The sequence below is a fragment of the Caretta caretta genome, chromosome 4 (genome assembly GCF_965140235.1).
Source record: "Caretta caretta isolate rCarCar2 chromosome 4, rCarCar1.hap1, whole genome shotgun sequence".
Lineage (NCBI taxonomy): Eukaryota > Metazoa > Chordata > Testudines > Cheloniidae > Caretta > Caretta caretta.
Window position 1 is genome coordinate 123,056,793 of NC_134209.1, and position 19,617 is coordinate 123,076,409.

General features: G+C 43.6%; 1 protein-coding gene across 6 annotated transcripts in view; it reads left to right on the forward strand.

The window, feature by feature from the left end:
• Positions 1-19,617, forward strand: part of TAPT1 (transmembrane anterior posterior transformation 1) — a 107,242-nt gene that overhangs the window by 80,853 nt on the left and 6,772 nt on the right. For all 6 annotated transcript variants that reach the window (XM_048848808.2, XM_075128019.1, XM_048848809.2 and 3 more), the window contains 2 exons: positions 2,562-2,638; positions 14,957-15,117. In XM_048848808.2, coding sequence (XP_048704765.1) covers positions 2,562-2,638; positions 14,957-15,117 — 238 coding nt within the window. The remainder of the gene's footprint in view (positions 1-2,561; positions 2,639-14,956; positions 15,118-19,617) is intronic.

A 19,617-nucleotide genomic window follows, 5' to 3' on the forward strand; every position in this document is an offset into this window, starting at 1 on the left:
TCCTGGTAGCGTTCATGGTGTTGGGTTTTAACCTGTAAATGGGTTAGGAACCTGATTACCTGAGAAATGCTCTCTGTTTCTCTCTCCATTGCTGCCACAGTTGAGATCAACTTACACATTTTTGATGGAGTTTTCTTCATATAACTGAGAGGGAGCTGTCTATTTTGGTTATATGGCCACAATCACCCTAATATCTGAGTGGGTCACAAACAATTAATTGATCCTCACAACCGTATGTGAGGTAGGGAAACATAATCTTCTTTTTATATATGAGAATGAGGCATGGAGATTAAGTGACTTGCCTAAAGTCACATAGGAAGTCTGTGGCAGAGCCAGGAGTTGAACCTACATCTCTTAAATTCAAGTTCAGTGCCTTAACTACAAGATTGTTCTGCATGAGGGTCCCTCAGCTTCAGAATTCATTCCCCTCCTTGGTCCAAAAAGGGCTTAGTTTCTTTATCTTTTGGACATTCTGGAACTCCCTTCCTCCCCACCCCACCCCCAGTCACGTGGGAAGGAAGTGAGCTAAGGGTTAGAGGGCTTGATTGTTACTTCTGTGGAGAGGTCTAATGTATGTATAGTTGTTAGGCTGCACAGCTCATTCTGTTGTAAAAATTATGTGAATGTGAAATGAGCACTTCTTTATATTTTAACACATCTAAATGACGCTACACGTCTGACTTAACACTCAACATAAGGAAATCTATACCACTTGATATATGTGTTAGTGTTTATCCTCCCAGCATAGAGGGTTAAATGCAGATTACTACTATGGAATTTATAATGACTTGGGCTGCTATAGTGGAACAGGCTACCGCCATAGTGATTGAACATTTATTCCTTTTGGCAAGTATCCTGATTGTTCAGTCAGAATAGCAAAAGCAGCTGGCTGCCAGGAAGCTGACAGTAGTGCAGGTTTTTAAGGCTCTTGGTAGGAAAATTTTTATAAAACACCTTCAGTGTTTTCTTATCATGCCCTTCCCTGCACTGGTATGTTCAGTGGCTTAGGGCTTGTCTGCACAGGGGAGGTGACTATTGTGGTATAAACTGTTCTGGATTAGCTCCCTGTGTCCCCCCCCCCATGTCGGCATGCTATTCCAGAGTTAGTCACTTTATTTTGGAATAATTAGTGCATTTTGTTGTTTCTGAGCACATAAATTCTTCTGAAATAAAGTGACTTTTATTCTGAACTAGTGTCTACAAAGGGAGCTATTCTGGAATACTATATTCTGCAATCATTGTTATGGTCAATTTCTCTGTGTAGATGAGCCCTTAGTCATAATGGCATTGGACAGAAGCACCAACTCTACCAGCAAAGTCCCATAATGTTACTGGTAGAGTGATTAGTGATGTAAAATTGTTGCAATACATTTTGTTGCAATACTGTCCTGCAGGGATCAAGCAAAAATGTTATTGATAACTTTGTCTAGCTAAGTTCAGCAGGGACCAACATTTACGATGGTCATAGCTACAGTTATCTACTTAGACTTCCATTATGGATTGCATCCCTATTCAAGCTGGGACTTAAGTACATGTCTAAAGTTCAGCATGTGCTGAAATGCTATCCTTAACAAGGATGGTATTAAGCACAGACTTAAGTGTTTTCCTGAATTGGGGCCTTAAGTGCTACACTGAAAACAAACTTGTGATTTCTTAATGTTCAAACTTTGCAAGCAGACAGATTCCATAACATGCTGAGTCCACAAAACAGCTCAGTCTCAAGTTTTCTTTAGTGCAGAGTGATGCATTACAATTCTGGTTCACTACATCAATATCTTTAATGTGATTTCCACACATACATATTGGGTAGTTTCCTCAGATGTTTGTATTAATAACTAGTATCCTCTTCCAGCCCATCATTTCTTTCTTGATTCTGCAATGAAGTCATAATGCTGAACTTGATATAAATCATTTATATAGCAACAGACTGTAGAGTTATTACTAGAATTTTGGGCTGTCAGGCGATTAATTACATGATTAATCGCACAGTTTTGTTTTTGAGTGCAGTTATATAACAAAAAATCTACATTTCTAAGTTGCGCTTTCGCGACAAAGATTGCACTAAAGTACTTGTACGAGGTGAATTGAAAAATACTATTTCTTTTGTTTCATTTTTACATTGCAAATATTTGTAATCAAAAATAATATACACTTTGATTTCAATTACAACATAGAATACAATATATATGAAAATGTAGAAAGACATCCAGCAATATTTAATTGGTATTCTCTTGTTTCAGTGCTATTAAAACTGCGATTAATCACGATTAATTTTTTTTAGTTAATTGCATAACTTATCTATGATTAATCGACAGCCGTACTAGAATTACAACTCTATTGCATAGTCAAGTAATAGCAGATACTCATGTAATATTTATTCAGACAATTCTTGAATAATTAACAATATCAAGAGGAATACAGACCATTACAAAGTTAATTCTTCTTAGTATAAATGTTCTCATTTTTGTCACAAACTTGACTCGATGTAAATGCCCTCTTTAAATATTGTATTAATTATTAATCTATGTGCCTGAACTGTTTAACTTTTATTTTTAAAACAGCTCATCAGAGTCGTAACAAGCTCAATAAAAGTACAAGGAGTCTTGGCTTATGCCTGTGTTGTGCTCTTCTATTGTGGGTAAGTGGAACACAAAAGAAGCAAATATTGAACAGTATTTACTGTTTAAATGATTGTAAGAAATAATTTGCTCTGTTGATGTTTTAAGGTACAAACATAATACAGTCACTTCTCCATGGAGCCCAATAGGTATGAAATTTATATAAAATGCATTGCAGAACAGTCATAGTTGGATCTAAAAATAACAGCCATGCACTCTGAGCATCCACTACTGAGCAATTTGCAGATAAACTTTTGCATCGGTTTCAGAGCCTTCCTTTTCAGTTAGTGAGAAGTTGTTATGATTATGGTCAACAAAATGAGACCAGAGTTTAAAAGGGAGGAGAAGGGTGCAAAGAGTGATTGTAGGGTTTTTGTTTTTTTTTAAATTGGGTGAGACTGCAAAGGATAATACTTGTATTATCCTTCATGTCTGGGTCAAATAGGGTATAAGGAGTGTTTTATATATTTCTTTTTTGAATTAAACTTGGGTTATTTTACATTTTCAGAAGTTATTCATAATAATAGCTATTTAATACAGTGATTAGCTTATCATAAGACATCACAGAATCTTGTACAATAATTAATAATGATGTGTTTGCTTAAACCAGAGGCATAGAAACTTTTCTCAGCTGGGGGTAACTTTGGCAGTTGGCCAGGAGCTCGAGGACTACATCAAATTTGGATAGAATGAAGCAGATGGTAGTCACCCTGATCTTGAGCACACACATGCCGCCCTTAGAAAACATAGGTCCTCACATACATTTAATCTAAATCCAAGTGGAGGTTGCTGTGATACTTGTAGTTTCTCTATGCTGCACTTCTGCATTCGCGATAAGGTAGTTGCATGCCTCATTTGAGTTTAAGGGGACATTTTGGTCATTTCCCACCTGAAACAATTTTTAACTAACTAATAAATAAAGCTGCAAGTAAATACAAAATGCTTGAAAAACTAAAATTGAGATAAATTTTTATAGTGTGCAAAGTAGACATGTAACTGCTAATGACCATGATTGTATTCAGTGACTGAATACCTATACCACTCAACTGCTAAACTGAAGAACTTGGGGAAAAAAAGATTTTAAATTGAAAGATCATATGACAAACAGTGCTGCCTTGCACATTGGGGATTATTGAAGCATATTGATAAACTCCCTCTGGAAAGAGCTAAAGATGTCAAGCAGTAACCACACCCAGAGAGTCATTAAGGGTATTGTATGGGTGAAGCCTTAGGGTTTCTACCTATTGCAGAGCTACTGCACAGAAGGAAGGTAGATTCTCAGGGTATGTCTACACTACGGAATAAGGTCGAATTTATAGAAGTCGGTTTTTTAGAAATCGGTTTTATAAATTTGAGTGTGTGTCCCCCCACAGAAAATGCTCTAAGTGCATTAAGTGCATTAACTCGGCGGAGCGCTTCCACAGTACCGAGGCAAGCGTCGACTTCCGGAGCGTTGCACTGTGGGTAGCTATCCCACAGTTCCCGCAGTCTCCGCTGCCCATTGGAATTCTGGGTTGAGATCCCAATGCCTGATGGGGCTAAAACATTGTCACGGGTGGTTCTGGGTACATATCGTCAGCCCCCCGTTCCCTCCCTCCCCCCGTGAAAGCAAGGGCAGACAATCATTTCGCGCCTTTTTTCCTGAGTTACCTGTGCAGACGCCATACCATGGCAAGCATGGAGCCCGCTCAGGTAACCGTCACCCTATGTCTCCTGGGTGCTGGCAGACGCGGTACGGCATTGCTACACAGTAGCAGCAACCCCTTGCCTTGTGGCAGCAGACGGTACAGTACGACTGGTAGCCGTCATCGTCATGTCTGAGGTGCTCCTGGTCGCCTCTGTGAGGTCGATCAGGAGCGCCTGGGCAGACATGGGCACAGGGACTAAATTTGGAGTGACTTGACCAGGTCATTCTCTTTAGTCCTGCAGTCAGTCCTATTGAACCGTCTTATGGTGAGCGGGCAGGCGATACGGACTGCTAGCAGTCGTACTGTACCATCTTCTGCCGAGCAGCCATGAGATGTGGATGGCATGCAGTCCTTCTGCACCGTCGTCTGCCAGCCAAAGATGTAAAAGATAGATGGAGTGGGTCAAAACAAGAAATAGACCAGATTTGTTTTGTACTCATTTGCTTCCCCCCCTCCCCTGTCTAGGGGACTCATTCTTCTAGATCACACTGCAGTCACTTACAGAGAAGGTGCAGCGAGGTAAATCTAGCCATGTATCAATCAGAGGCCAGGCTAACCTTCTTGCTCCAATAAGGACAATAACTTAGGTGCACCATTTCTTATTGGAACCCTCCGTGAAGTCCTGCCTGAAATACTCCTTGATGTAAAGCCACCCCCTTTGTTGATTTTAGCTCCCTGAAGCCAACCCTGTAAGCGCCCCTCCCAGCGTCAGAGCAATGGCAAACAATCGGGCATCTGAGAGTGCTGTCCAGAGCAGGCACAATGGAGCACTCTGATGGGGCTAAAACATTGTCGCGGGTGGTTCTGGGTACGTGTTGTCAGGCCCCCGTTCCCTCCCTCCCTCCGTGAAAGCAAGGGCAGACAATCATTTCGCGCCTTTTTTCCTGAGTTACCTGTGCAGACGCCATACCACAGCAAGCATGGAGCCCGCTCAGGTAACCGTCACCCTATGTCTCCTGGGTGCTGGCAGACGCGGTACGGCTTTGCTGCACAGTAGCAGCAACCCCTTGCCTTCTGGCAGCAGACGGTGCAATACGACTGGTAGTCGTCCTCATCGTGTCCGAGGTGCTCCTGGCCGCGTCGGCTGGGAGCGCCTGGGCAGACATGGGCGCAGGGACTAAATTTGGAGTGACTTGACCAGGTCATTCTCTTTAGTCCTGCAGTCAGTCCTATTGAACCGTCTTATGGTGAGCGGGCAGGCGATACGGACTGCTAGCAGTCGTACTGTACCATCTTCTGCCAGGCAGGCAAGAGATGAGGATTGCTAGCAGTCGTATTGCACCATCTTCTGCCAGGCAGGCAAGAGATGGGGATGGCTAGCAGTCGTACTGTACCATCTTCTGCCGAGCAGCCATGAGATGTGGATGGCATGCAGTCCTTCTGCACCGTCTGCTGCCAGCCAAAGATGTAAAAGATAGATGGAGTGGGTCAAAACAAGAAATAGACCAGATTTGTTTTGTACTCATTTGCCTCCTCCCCTGTCTAGGGGACTCATTCCTCTAGGTCACACTGCAGTCACTCACAGAGAAGGTGCAGCGAGGTAAATCTAGCCATGTATCAATCAGAGGCCAGGCTAACCTCCTTGTTCCAATAACAACGATAACTTAGGTGCACCATTTCTTATTGGAACCCTCCGTGCAGTCCTGCCTGAAATACTCCTTGATGTACAGGCACCCCCTTTGTTGATTTTAGCTCCCTGAAGCCAACCCTGTAAGCTGTGTCGTCAGTCGCCCCTCCCTCCGTCAGAGCAACGGCAGACAATCGTTCCGCGCCTTTTTTCTGTGCGGACGCCATACCAAGGCAAGCATGTAGCCCGCTCAGCTCACTTTGGCAATTAGGAGCACATTAACCACCACACGCATTATTCAGCAGTATATACAGCACCAGAACATGGCAACGCGATACCGGGCGAGGAGGCGACGTCAGCGCGGTCCCGTGAGTGATCAGGACATGGACACAGATTTCTCTGAAAGCATGGGCCCTGACAATGCATGCATCATGGTGCTAATGGGGCAGGTTCATGCTGTGGAACGCCGATTCTGGGCTCGGGAAACAAGCACAGACTGGTGGGACCGCATAGTGTTGCAGGTCTGGGACGATTCCCAGTGGCTATGAAACTTTCGCATGCGTAAGGGCACTTTCATGGAACTTTGTGACTTGCTTTCCCCTGCCCTGAAGCGCATGAATACCAAGATGAGAGCAGCCCTCACAGTTGAGAAGCGAGTGGCGATAGCCCTGTGGAAGCTTGCAACGCCAGACAGCTACCGGTCAGTTGGGAATCAATTTGGAGTGGGCAAATCTACTGTGGGGGCTGCTGTGATGCAAGTAGCCCACGCAATCAAAGATCTGCTGATATCAAGGGTAGTGACCCTGGGAAATGTGCAGGTCATAGTGGATGGCTTTGCTGCAATGGGATTCCCTAACTGTGGTGGGGCTATAGATGGAACCCATATCCCTATCTTGGCACCGGAGCACCAAGCCGCCGAGTACATAAACCGCAAGGGGTACTTTTCGATAGTGCTGCAAGCTCTGGTGGATCACAAGGGACGTTTCACCAACATCAACGTGGGATGGCCGGGAAAGGTGCATGATGCTCGCATCTTCAGGAACTCTGGTCTGTTTCAAAAGCTGCAGGAAGGGACTTTATTCCCAGACCAGAAAATAACTGTTGGGGATGTTGAAATGCCTATATGTATCCTTGGGGACCCAGCCTACCCCTTAATGCCATGGCTCATGAAGCCATACACAGGCAGCCTGGACAGTGGTCAGGAGCTGTTCAACTACAGGCTGAGCAAGTGCAGAATGGTGGTAGAATGTGCATTTGGACGTTTAAAGGCGCGCTGGCGCAGTTTACTGACTCGCTTAGACCTCAGCGAAACCAATATTCCCACTGTTATTACTGCTTGCTGTGTGCTCCACAATATCTGTGAGAGTAAGGGGGAGACGTTTATGGCGGGGTGGGAGGTTGAGGCAAATCGCCTGGCTGCTGGTTACGCGCAGCCAGACACCAGGGCGGTTAGAAGAGCACAGGAGGGCGCGGTACGCATCAGAGAAGCTTTGAAAAACAGTTTCATGACTGGCCAGGCTACGGTGTGAAAGTTCTGTTTGTTTCTCCTTGATGAACCCCCCCACCCCTTGGTTCACTCTACTTCCCTGTAAGCTAACCACCCTCCCCTCCTCCCTTTCATCATTGCTTGCAGAGCCAATAAAGTCATTGCTGCTTCACAGTCATGCATTCGTTATTCATTCATCACACAAATAGGGGGATGACTACCAAGGTATCCCAGGAGGGGTGGTGGAGGAGGGAAGGAAAATGCCACACAGCACTTTAAGCACAGCACTTTAAAAGTTTACAACTTTAAAATTTATTGAATGACAGCCTTCTTTTTTTTGGGCAATCCTCTGTGGTGGAGTGGCTGGTTGGCCGGAGGCCCCCCCACCGCGTTCTTGGGCGTCTGGGTGTGGAGGCTATGGAACTTGGGGAGGAGGGCGGTTGGTTACAGAGGGGCTGCAGTGGCAGTCTGTGCTCCAGCTGCCTTTGCTGCAGCTCAACCATACACTGGAGCATACTGGTTTGGTCCTGCAGCAGCCTCAGCATTGAATCCTGCCTCCTCTCATCACGCTGCCGCCACCTTTGAGCTTCAGCCCTGTCTTCAGCCCGCCACTTACTCTCTTCAGCCCTCCACCTCTCCTCCCGGTCATTTTGTGCTTTCCTGCACTCTGACATTATTTGCCTCCACGCATTCGTCTGTGCTCTGTCAGTGTGGGAGGACAGCATGAGCTCGGAGAACATTTCATCGCGAGTGTGTTTTTTTTTTTTTTCTTTCTAAGCTTCACTAGCCTCTGGGAAGGAGAAGATCCTGTGATCATTGAAACACATGCAGCTGGTGGAGAAAAAAAAAGGGACAGCGGTATTTAAAAAGACACATTTTATAAAACAGTCGCTACACTCTTTCAGGGTAAACCTTGCTGTTAACATTACATACATAGCACATGTGCTTTCGTTACAAGGTCGCATTTTGCCTCCTCCCACCGCGTGAACGGATTTTGGTTGAATGCCAGCAAACATACACTGCAATGCTTTGTTCTACAGTGATTCCCCAGTACGTGTTGCTGGCCTGGAGTGGTAAAGTGTCCTACCATGAAGGACGAAATAAGGCTGCCCTCCCCAGAAACCTTTTGCAAAGGCAGAACCGCAAATGCCAAGGCAAAGTAATCCTTTCACATGCTTGCTTTTAAACCATGTATAGCATTTTAAAAGGTACACTCACCAGAGGTCCCTTCTCCGCCTGCTGAGTCCAGGAGGCAGCCTTGGGTGGGTTCGGGGGGTACTGGCTCCAGGTCTAGGGTGAGAAACAGTTCCTGGCTGTCGGGAAAACCGGTTTCTCCGCTTGCTTGCTGTGAGCTATCTACAACCTCCTCATCATCATCTTCTTCGTCCCCAAAACCTACTTCTGTATTGCCTCCATCTCCATTGAAGGAGTCAAACAACACGGCTGGGGTAGTGGTGGCTGAACCCCCTAAAATGGCATGCAGCTCATCATAGAAGCGGCATGTTTGGGGCTCTGACCCGGAGCGGCTGTTCGCCTCTCTGGTTTTCTGGTAGGCTTGCCTCAGCTCCTTCAGTTTCACGCGGCACTGCTTCGGGTCCCTGTTATGGCCTCTGTCCTTCATGCCCTGGGAGATTTTCAGAAAGGTTTTGGCATTTCGAAAACTGGAACGGAGTTCTGATAGCACGGATTCCTCTCCCCAAACAGCGATCAGATCCCGTACCTCCCGTTCAGTCCATGCTGGAGCTCTTTTGCGATTCTGGGACTCCATCATGGTCACCTGTGCTGATGAGCTCTGCATGGTCACCTGCAGCTTGCCACGCTGGCCAAACAGGAAATGAGATTCAAAAGTTCGCGGTTCTTTTCCTGTCTACCTGGCCAGTGCATCTGAGTTGAGAGCGCTCTCCAGAGCGGTCAGAATGGAGCACTCTGGGATAGCTCCCGGAGGCCAATACCATCGAATTGTGTCCACAGTACCCCAAATTCGAGCCGGCAACGTCGATTTAAGCGCTAATCCACTTGTCAGGGGTGGAGTAAGGAAATCGATTTTAAGAGCCCTTTAAGTCGAAATAAAGGGCTTCATTGTGTGGACGGGTGCAGGTTTAAATCGATTTAACGCTGCTAAATTCGACCTAAAGTCCTAGTGTAGACCAGGGCTCAGACTCTCCTTTCTAGCCCATGTGGTCTCAGTAAGTAGCCTTGGGCTCATAGGTGCTAACTCTGTGGGTGCTCCGCGGTGGAGCACCCATGGGGGAAAATGGTAGGTAATGAGCACCCACTAGCTGCTCCTCTATCAGCTCCCCACCCCACCCCCAGCGCCTCCCACCCACTGGCGGACCATGTGCATCAGCACCTCCCACCTGCCATGATCAGCTATTTCATACAGTCAGGAGGGTCTGGGGCAGGGGAGAGAGAGGATGCAGCGCACTCAGGGGAGGGGGCGGACCTGTGTGGGAAAAGACAGGGGCAGTGTGGAGTGGGGGCGGGAAGAGGCGTGGTGGGGTTGGGGCCTTGGGGGAAGGGTTGGGGTGGGGTCTGGGGCAGAGCCAGGGGTTGACTCAGAGCCCCCCCTCCACCCTGGCACTTTGGAAAGTTGGCGTCTGTGCGTGGGCTAGTGGTTTCCCAGATATAAAACTCAGGGGCTGGGGCAAGTTTAGAAGAATATCTGGGCATGTTTTCACTGTAACATTAACCCAGATTCTTACTAAGATTCTTACATCCACATATAAAATCCTCTGACCCAAGCTGAGTGGTGCTTTCAGGCCCAGCTAGTTGGCCTGTCTGGTGGTATAGACTAAAGCCTGGGCGCTGCTTTCATATGGGCTGGTTACCAGCCCACTTTGCAGTGAGGATGCAAGATAAACCCTTTGAATGCTGATAGTCCTTCAGTGCCTTCTAAAAATTCTCCAACAGTTAGCATCTCAGCTTACTGCAGCATAAAACTGAGATATGCCCACAGAAGTCCTAGCAACTCTCACTGGTAAGCGCAGCACCATGAGGACATTGTAACTTGAGTGTGTCTTTGCAGTGTGTCTGTTCACACCCAGGCTAGGCAAAGCCAAGTTAATACTGCAGAGAAGACTGACATCCTGCTCAGGACACCCAGAATTGTGAGCCACTGTGTTATCCTTCTGCCTCAGCAAATGAGAGTTTTGCTGTTGCTCAACTGTGTATCAGGTCAGCAAACTCTTCAGGATTCTGCCAGTTGGTTTAGCTGAAGACTCCCAATTTAATATACCAGCACTGTGATAGTTTTGTAACAAAACAAGAAAAAGTTCGAATACAGAGATTTAAGTGATACTAGGCAAGAATAAGAGAGATTGGACTGGTTACAAACAAAACAAAATGCGCTTTCTAGTGAGTAAAACTTAATTTTAGCAAGTTACAATTTTGACTAAGCAGTTTCTCACTATGTAAAGTTTCCAGCAGCTCTTGCCTTTCAGGCCAAGAGGATCCAGCTTTCCCAGGTGCTGTACCCTGTTGTCCCCTCAGTGATGGATAACTAAAATATCTTTTTTGTCCCCTTATATTACTCACACTCCATTGTCTCTACCTCAAGAGACAGGAAGGCTTCTTGGGGTGCAGATTCTGTCCCTCAGCATGATTGTTAAACGCTCTTTTCTCCTGCTCATTTAGCTTGATGGCTTTGTTTACCTTATATGTAAATGTACTTCCATTGTCTTCTGCTGATAACCAAGCCAGTCAGACTGGTGAATACACATTCCTTTGTCTAGGGCAGATTGAGTTTTATGCTCTGTCTTCCAACACATATTTTAAGAACACATTTCCAACACACATCTATAACTTTGTACCCAACCCATACGTACATCATACAATGATTTCCAGGACCTGCATGTCACCAGTTCATATATAATTTGTGACACTTTTTAGATATATATATATTATGACACCAGTTTGTTGAGGCAGTGTGTGTCAGGCCTGATGTGAGTTACAGTTTGGGGTGAAACCCCTCAGCCAGCTGGCTTTGAAGGGCTCCCAGGGTCACAAAGGGTATTTCTACACAGCAAAGAGAAACCCGTAGCTGGCCTGTACCAGCCAATCAGGGCTCAGGCTGTGGAGCTGTTTCACTGCTGTGTAGACATCTAGGCTCGGGCTGGAGCCTGAGAGGTGGGAGGGTCCCAGAGCTCAGGCTTCAGCCCAAGTCCGGAAGTCTACACAGCAATGAAACAGCCCCACAGCCCGAGAGCCCAAGTCAGCTGGCACAGGCCAGATGCGGGATAGCTCAGTGGTTTGAGCATTGGCCTGCTAAACCCAGGGTTGTGAGTGGGGCCATTTAGGGATCTGGGGCAAAAATTGGGGATTGGTCCTGCTTTGAGCAAGGGGTTGGACTAGATGACCTCCTGAGGTCCCTTCCAACCCCGATATTCTATGATTCTTTGCTGCGTAGACATACTCAAAAGACATACCCTCTGTGTTCAGCAGTAAAACTTGGGTACGGCCTTAGAGAGAGACAAAGTGCAGGAATCCTGGGTACAGGGCAGAAGTGCCTGGTCTGTGGTTTCTGCAGGAAGGAAGTTATGTCTGTGTTTTGTTACCACCCCAATTCAAGGAAACAGGACCTGTGCACACTTTGTAAATAAACAAATTGCACCAATAAAACACCTGACTTCAACTTGCCAATTCTGCTCCAAATGGGACACTGACCTTCAAAATGGCATGAGACAGAGTCTATAGTGATGTGTTAAGTAAACATGAATAAAGACAGCTGTGACCTGTTTCTTTTTTGGATTTAGTTTATTAGATTAGATTTTGTCATACGATATGAATTTCAAAGTGAGAATGGACTTTATTCTTTTGCTGTGATCTCAGGTTTAGAATTAGTACATCTCCTAAATCCTCTGAGTAATTCCAAGTTCTGCACACTGCTTTCAGTGTCTGTAATTATAATCTACATAAGTGGAATTATTTGCAATATGAGAGACAGAATTTAGGTATAATACAGACATGTGAGAAACACTGCCTAGATAATGCTTTAAGATTTTATCACAAAGGATTTAGACTAAAATAAGGAGGAAATTGTTCTGATGGGGTGAAACAATAATTCTTTATTTAGTTACATAGTTAAATGTAATAAAAAATATTAAGTTTTACCCAATATTTGAAATTTGCGTTTTGATTTAATTTTATATGATTTTTCAGCTATTCACAGTAAACTAATCTGACCCACTTCTGCCCTCCCAGTAGTTAAAAACCCAAAGCCCTGTGACAGAAGAAAACTTGGAAGCTGCTATGTAATTCATGATGAAAATCTGGTATTAATACATCAGTTGGGTGGGTTGTAACCCACCAACATCCTGATCCAACTCTCATTGAATTGGATTAGGCCCTGAACCCTTCATTTTTCAAAATAATAGTACATATCTGTGAAAGTATCTTGTTTTTGGAAAGGCGGTATGGGGAGCAAAAGCAAGGGACATGTTTTTTTAGAAAGAAAAACTATCATAGAAGATTAGGGTTGGAAGAGACCTCAGGAGGTCTTCTAGTCCAACCCCCTGCTCAAAGCAGGCCGACCCCAACTAAATCATATTTGCTATTCTTTCTGCACTTAGAGATGGTTTGTTCCTGTGCCCTCAATAAGGCTTCTTTAAAATACAGCCAGCTCTCCTGGACTCCTTTCCCTCTCATATTAGCCTCCTAGGGGATCCATGCCTATCAGTGCCTTGAGGGCATCAGTCTGCTTTTCTGAAGTCCAGGGTCCATATTCTGCTGCTCTCCTTCCTTTCTTTTGGCAGGATCCTGAACTCGACCATCTCATGGTCACTGCTTCCCAGGTTGCCACCCACTTCTACTTCCCCTACCAATTCTTCCCTGTTTGTGAGCAGTAGGTCGAGAGGAGCACGGCCTCTAGTTGGTTCCTCCAACACTTGCACCAGGAAGTTGTCCCCAATACTCTCCAAAAACTTCCTGGATTGTCTGTGCACTGCTGTATTGCTCTCCCTGCAGATGTCAGGGTGATTGAAGTTCCCCTTGAGAACCAGGGCCTTTGATCTGCAAACTTCTATTAGTTGTCCAAAAAAAGCCTTGTCTACCTCATCCTCCTGGTCTGGTGGTTTCTAGCAGATGCCCACCACGACATCACCCTATTCTCTTACCCTAATAGAAGGGACTTTATAGAACCACAGTAACAGACCTGGGGGAATCAAATTTTGTCTAGTTTGTGGTTGCTTGGGTACCAAAGTGAGAGGTTCCTTTTTAAATACTGAAGATTGTCTGCTCTGCATATCCTCCTATCCCTCAAACAGACTTACTTTTACAGGAAAATGTATTACATAAAAATACCTTTGAGAGAGAGAGGTTGTATGCTACATTTTTCTCTTTTTGACATGATTTGTGTTAATGCATTGTGTGATAGTTGCATTGCTACTGAAGTATATTTTGGTCTCTTTATAATGCACAAGTTAGACCTGCTCTAAGGCTTTTAATTTGAAAACGTTCACTTTTTCCAGCAAATTTTCTGAACTTAGATTATCACAATGTCTATTAAGATTTCCATAATCAGTGGGTTCCCACATTCTTCTCTACCTATTTACTATCCTAATGTTGAGTAGGGATATAGGGCTCCATCCAAACCCTATCACAACTGCTGTAGAGCTGTCTAATGAGAGAAATAAAAGGTACTCTTGCAGCTCCTTGAGTGAGAAACAAGTTCCGGAGACTCAAATTCTGAGCCCAGAATAGCATGGAACCATCAAACTAGCCTGTAAATCAAATCTCTAAATCACAGCTGCCTTCATCTTCAATATGGAGGCGTAGTCTAAAAATATTAAAGGTCCTAGCATGTGATGTTCTGTCAATAGTAGTAGTAATTAGCTTTCATAAAGTGCTTTTCATCTGTAAATCTCAAAGCACTCTACAATGGTAGAAAAGCCTCTTTCCCATTTTACAGATGGGAAAACTGAGGTAGAGAGAACTAAATGATGTGCCAAAGTTCACACAGCAGATCTGTGGCAGAGGCAGGAAAGAATCTAGGTCTCCACTGTCTACTGGGTCATGTTACTCCCAGCCTCGCTACTCAGATAGAAATGGAATATTGCATGATGGGACTTGTAGACTCTGTGGACCACACAGCTGAGGGCTACTGCAATTTGGACATTTTATGGAAATTAGGTGTAGTCTTTTAACTCCTTATGTGGCCCATGGTGTTTCAAAATTTGAGAGCTCCACATAGTAGTTGTTGTTGTTAGAGATGCTTCAAAGCCATCACAGACTTGCTATTATTTTTGATACGCTCTTCAAAGTAGATGTTTAGATACTGAGTGTATTGAAAATTTACTGAAATTCCCATAGCTGCTCCATGAAGAAAATACTGATATTAGGATCCAAATGACTTCTAGAAACATTTGAAATTTCTACCCTATGAAACCCTTTACATTAAAACATCGAGCCTAAAACCAAATGATTGTGCTGCCTTTTTTTTTTTTTTTGGGGGGGGGTTTATAAGACATAAGAAAAAGCCTTACAGTTGGAAGGATTAGCTAACAAATTAAATACCTTCCAAATAGCAGAAACCATACATGAAACTGTTTTTATATGAACATCCACTAATGCAAATATGTAAATATACCCTTTTATCTTTCAGGTTAATTTCACTAAAAGTCCTTAACAGCATTGTGTTATTGGGCAAGTCATGCCAATATGTAAAGGAGGCAAAAATGGAAGAGAAGTTGTTCAGTCCTCCCCCTACTAGCACCCCAGGCAAGCCACCTAGCAAACCCCAAAGCAAATTTAAATCTACTCAAGGTAAGTTTAAGTGCTTGTTCAGATGATCAGTGAAAAGGAAACTGTTTCCAGATTAAACTTAATATTCAGTCTGCTGTTCCCCTCTCTGCTGTTCAACAGTACCTTTACCACAAACTGTACCACATAATAACTATGCTTTGGTTCACATGTTAGGACTGTGAGCATACACCTAGCAGCTGGAGCACAATTCTGTAAACAGAAGAATTCATTTTCCATTATTCAGTGCTTCATCCTTCACAGACCTAAATATTCTCCACTACAATAAAATTCCACCAGGGTATGAGAAAGGAGGTAGGGAAGCAAAAATGAGAACTAGTACTGACTTTGTATGCATGAACGTGCGCATTTAGAGGAACACCTTCTTGTAAATGCTGATATTTCACATTTGGCTTGAGCTCTGACAATACTGACGTTTCATACGGAATATTCCATTGAATTCTTATAGAAAAGTGGGCAAAATATGATATGCAGCAGGTACAATTACTTAAAATTGTAATGAAGATAGGAAGATTTCAGGCAGCTTTTCATTCTCTAAGTGGGATTAATGTTAATTCTCCTGATCTGAGATTTGCCTCCTTGTTTTTTGTTTTGTAGTATATAAGGTGGTTTTCTTAGTCTTCTGCAGTTTATATATAGCACCTTTAACATCGGGTGTTAAAAAAAAACCTCTGTTATTAATAAATAATTGTAATGGTGTATTAGTTGGGTTTTTTTAATATCCCTCTTTGACATAATATGGGGGGGAAACAGAAACTTTCACTGTTCTGATCAACAAAGTTGGATTGTATATTGTCTCTGGGAAGAATCCAGTGGGAGCCCCTGAGAATTTAACAGTGAGGCTTTATTGTGTTCTGCTCTAAGGTTTGCCAAAGACTTGAACAGCATGAAATTTAAGGTGTTTGTTAGACATCATAGTGTCTTGCCAGCAATACTAGAGTTAAGAATCAGCATTTCAGTTATAAAACCCTATATCTCAACTGTGTCAAATCACATTGGACTAAATTTAGTGCATATATTTATTTTAAAATGGCTTACATCCATAATATTGGGCTTTTTGGTTATATGGTGAAAAAACTTATGTACAGTAGATCTGGATGCTTTTTCCAAGCTTTCACTAGAAAATGTTACAGTATTACAGTGCTATTTTTTTCTTAAATTATAAAATATTTTATAATTTATTTGGATGTGGGACTTAATAATTCATGTTTTAAGGGTTGACCATTAAAACTTACCAACAGTTCCCAGTAAATACATTCTGAAGACTATTTTTAGCTGAAGCAGCAGTAAGCTTACCAGGTCAGTCCAGAGAGCTTATGCCTCAAATGACACAATTTTATAAGAAGCAGAGACCTATATATTTCTGTGAATGTCATTTAAAAAAATATTCTCAGCTTCTATAAAATCCTCAAAGGTGGAAGAAGCTTAATTCTTCAGTGCCATTACTTCATTTTATAAATACAGTGACTCTTAACAACAATTGTTTCCCTATAAAGCCAGATCATATGTAAGAATTTTTCTAGCTTGCCTTCTCTCCTGTCTATTCATTATTATTGCAGAATTCTGCATTATTGATTAATCCCTGTGCCCCAATTATAGGCTTGAACAGTACAGCCTATATTGCTAGCAATATAATCACCGGTTTCAAGGAATTTATCTAACCTACTTTCCTTCAGCCTACAGTATAAGGATAGTTTATTTTCCTGAGAGTTTGCACCTTTCTCATAGGAATGTACACAGTTGCAATTATCATTGGTAAAGTTTGAAACTACTCTTGAAGAATGAGCTCACTAATTAGACTGGTAATCATTTTTTAAATTGAACAGTGGCTTCCTCTGGAAACTGTTCAATGGGAAGATACCTACCTACATATTGAAGCTCGGCAGTGAACCTTTTATGACTGTTTTTCCCTGGTGTGTGCATTATGTTTTACTTATACAGGACTTTATTAAATTACTCCAAAGATTGGTTATTTTCCTAAAAAATATACAAATTACTGGAAGAGGTGATATGATAAAGAAGCTGCTTTATAAAGTAGTTGTCTGGAACAAGTAATGATATTGTTTTACACATTGCTGCAATATTTCTGTTGCAAACCCCTATTTTGATGTTTATTACTTTTGTCAGATAATGTTCTCTTGGCTGGGTCTTAAAACAGCTTCTCAAACCAAGGCAGATGTTTTTCAAAAACTCCCTTAAAATATGTCAGTTATCAGTTACCTTGTTTCTAAGAGGAGCAAAAAATACCTTTGTTGCTCTTCCTGCCAAGTTCCCTTTGGGGTGGGGCAAATCATGCAGTTTCAGCTGTTTCAAACATTATATTTTAATGCAGCACAGAAATGTATTAAGTGTTCATACACTTTTTAAAAATTGTATTAATAAACCCAGTGTTCAGTTCTATGGAAACAAAAAGAAGGAATCCTAACAAATCAGGGGGTTCATGAAGATATTTTGGGATTAGATGCCATACAAATACATACATTAATTATTTTACCATATCTGAGCTTTCTCTGTGGGATAAAACTTAGGGCATCCAGCTTTCCTGTGCAGATACTTTGGGATACAATCCTGTCACTGGTAACATAAGTAGATTCTTTCACAGAAATCAGATCTGTTACTACTGTTGATTGGGATCATTTCAACTGGCTTCAGATGGGATGGGTGGAGTAAACAATCTTATTACACAAACCATCAAAAACAGGAAAGTAAACCAGAAACCTACCATATGGCTTTCAGTAACATGCCACAATGATCATGACCTTTTATCATCTTGTTTTATTGCATCCTATTGTTCCTCAATATTGGATGACATGTGGTATACTCCTGGCTTTCCTGGACTTCATTTTGCTGAATTTGTATCACAACGTTAATGGAAATTCATACACAATATTTTATTGCATTAATAAGCATTCTAGGATCCTAATGGCAGTGGTAACAAAAAGTGAAGTGGTTTGGACAGGATATTCAGAAGTATCAAAAGGGAAGGAGGAGGATCCGGGGAACTACAGGCCAGTCAGCCTCACCTCAGTCCCTGGAAAAATCATGGAGCAGGTCCTCAAGGAATCAATTGTGAAGCACTTAGAGGAGAGGAAAGTGATCAGGAACAGTCAGCATGGATTCACCAAGGGCAAATCATGCCTGACTAATCTAATTGCCTTCTATGATGAGATAACTGGCCCTGTGGATGAGGGGAAAGCAGTGGACGTGTTATTCCTTGACTTTAGCAAAGCTTTTGATACGGTCTCCCACAGTATTCTTGCCAGCAAGTTAAAGAAGTATGGGCTGTATGAATGGACTGTAAGGTGAATAGAAAGCTGGCTAGATCGTCGGGCTCAACGGGTAGTGATCAATGGCTCCATGTCTAGTTGGCAGCCGGTGTCTAGCGGAGTGCCCCAAGGGTCGGTCCTGGGGCCGGTTTTGTTCAATATCTTCATTAATGATCTGGAGGAAGGTGTGGACTGCACCCTCAGCAAGTTTTCAGATGACACTAAACTGGGAGGAGAGGTAGATGCACTGGAGGGTAGGGATAGAATATAGAGGGACCTATATGGTGGATATAGAGGGATCTATGTGGTTCGCTGCTCCAGGCCACTGGGGGTGGCTGGAAGCGGCGTGGGCTGAGGGACATACTGGCCGCCGCTTCCAGCAGCCCCCAGTGGCCTGGAGCAGCGAACCGCGGCCAGTGGGAGCTGCGATCAGCCAAACCTGCAGACGCGGCAGGTAAACAAACTGGCCCAGCCCGGCAGGGGCTTTCCCTGCACAAGCGGCGGAACAAGTTTGGGAACCACTGAAGTAGACAAATTGGAGGATTGGGCCAAAAGAAATCTGATGAGGTTCAACAAGGACAAGGGCAGAGTCCTGCACTTAGGATGGAAGAATCACATACACTGCTACAAACTAGGGACTGAATGGCTAGGCAGCAGTTCTGCAGAAAAGGACCTAGGGGTTACAGTGGACGAGAAGCTGAATATGAGTCAACAGTGTGCCCTTGTTGCCAAGAAGGCTAAAGGCATTTTGGGCTGTATAAGTAGGGGCATTGCCAGCAGATGGAGGGACGTGATCATTCCCCTCTGTTCTACATTGGTGAGGCCTCATCTGGAGTATTGTGTCCAGTTTTGGGCCCCACACTACAAGAAGGATGTGAAAAAATTGGAAAGAGTCCAGCAGAGGGCAACAAAAATAATTAGGGGGCTGGAACACATGACTTATGAGGAGAGGCTGAGTGAACTGAAGTGGCAGTTTCCACGGTATGCATCCGATGAAGTGAGCTGTAGCTCATGAAAGCTCATGCTCAAATAAATTGGTTAGTCTCTAAGGTGCCACAAGTACTCCTTTTCTTTGAGTGAACTGGGATTGTTTAGTCTGCAGAAGAGAAGAATGAGAGGGGTTTTGATAGCTGCTTTCAACTACCTGAAGGGGGGTTCCAAAGAGGATGGATCTAGACTGTTCTCAGTGGTACCACATGACAGAACAAGGAGTAATGGATTCAAGTTGCAGTGGGGG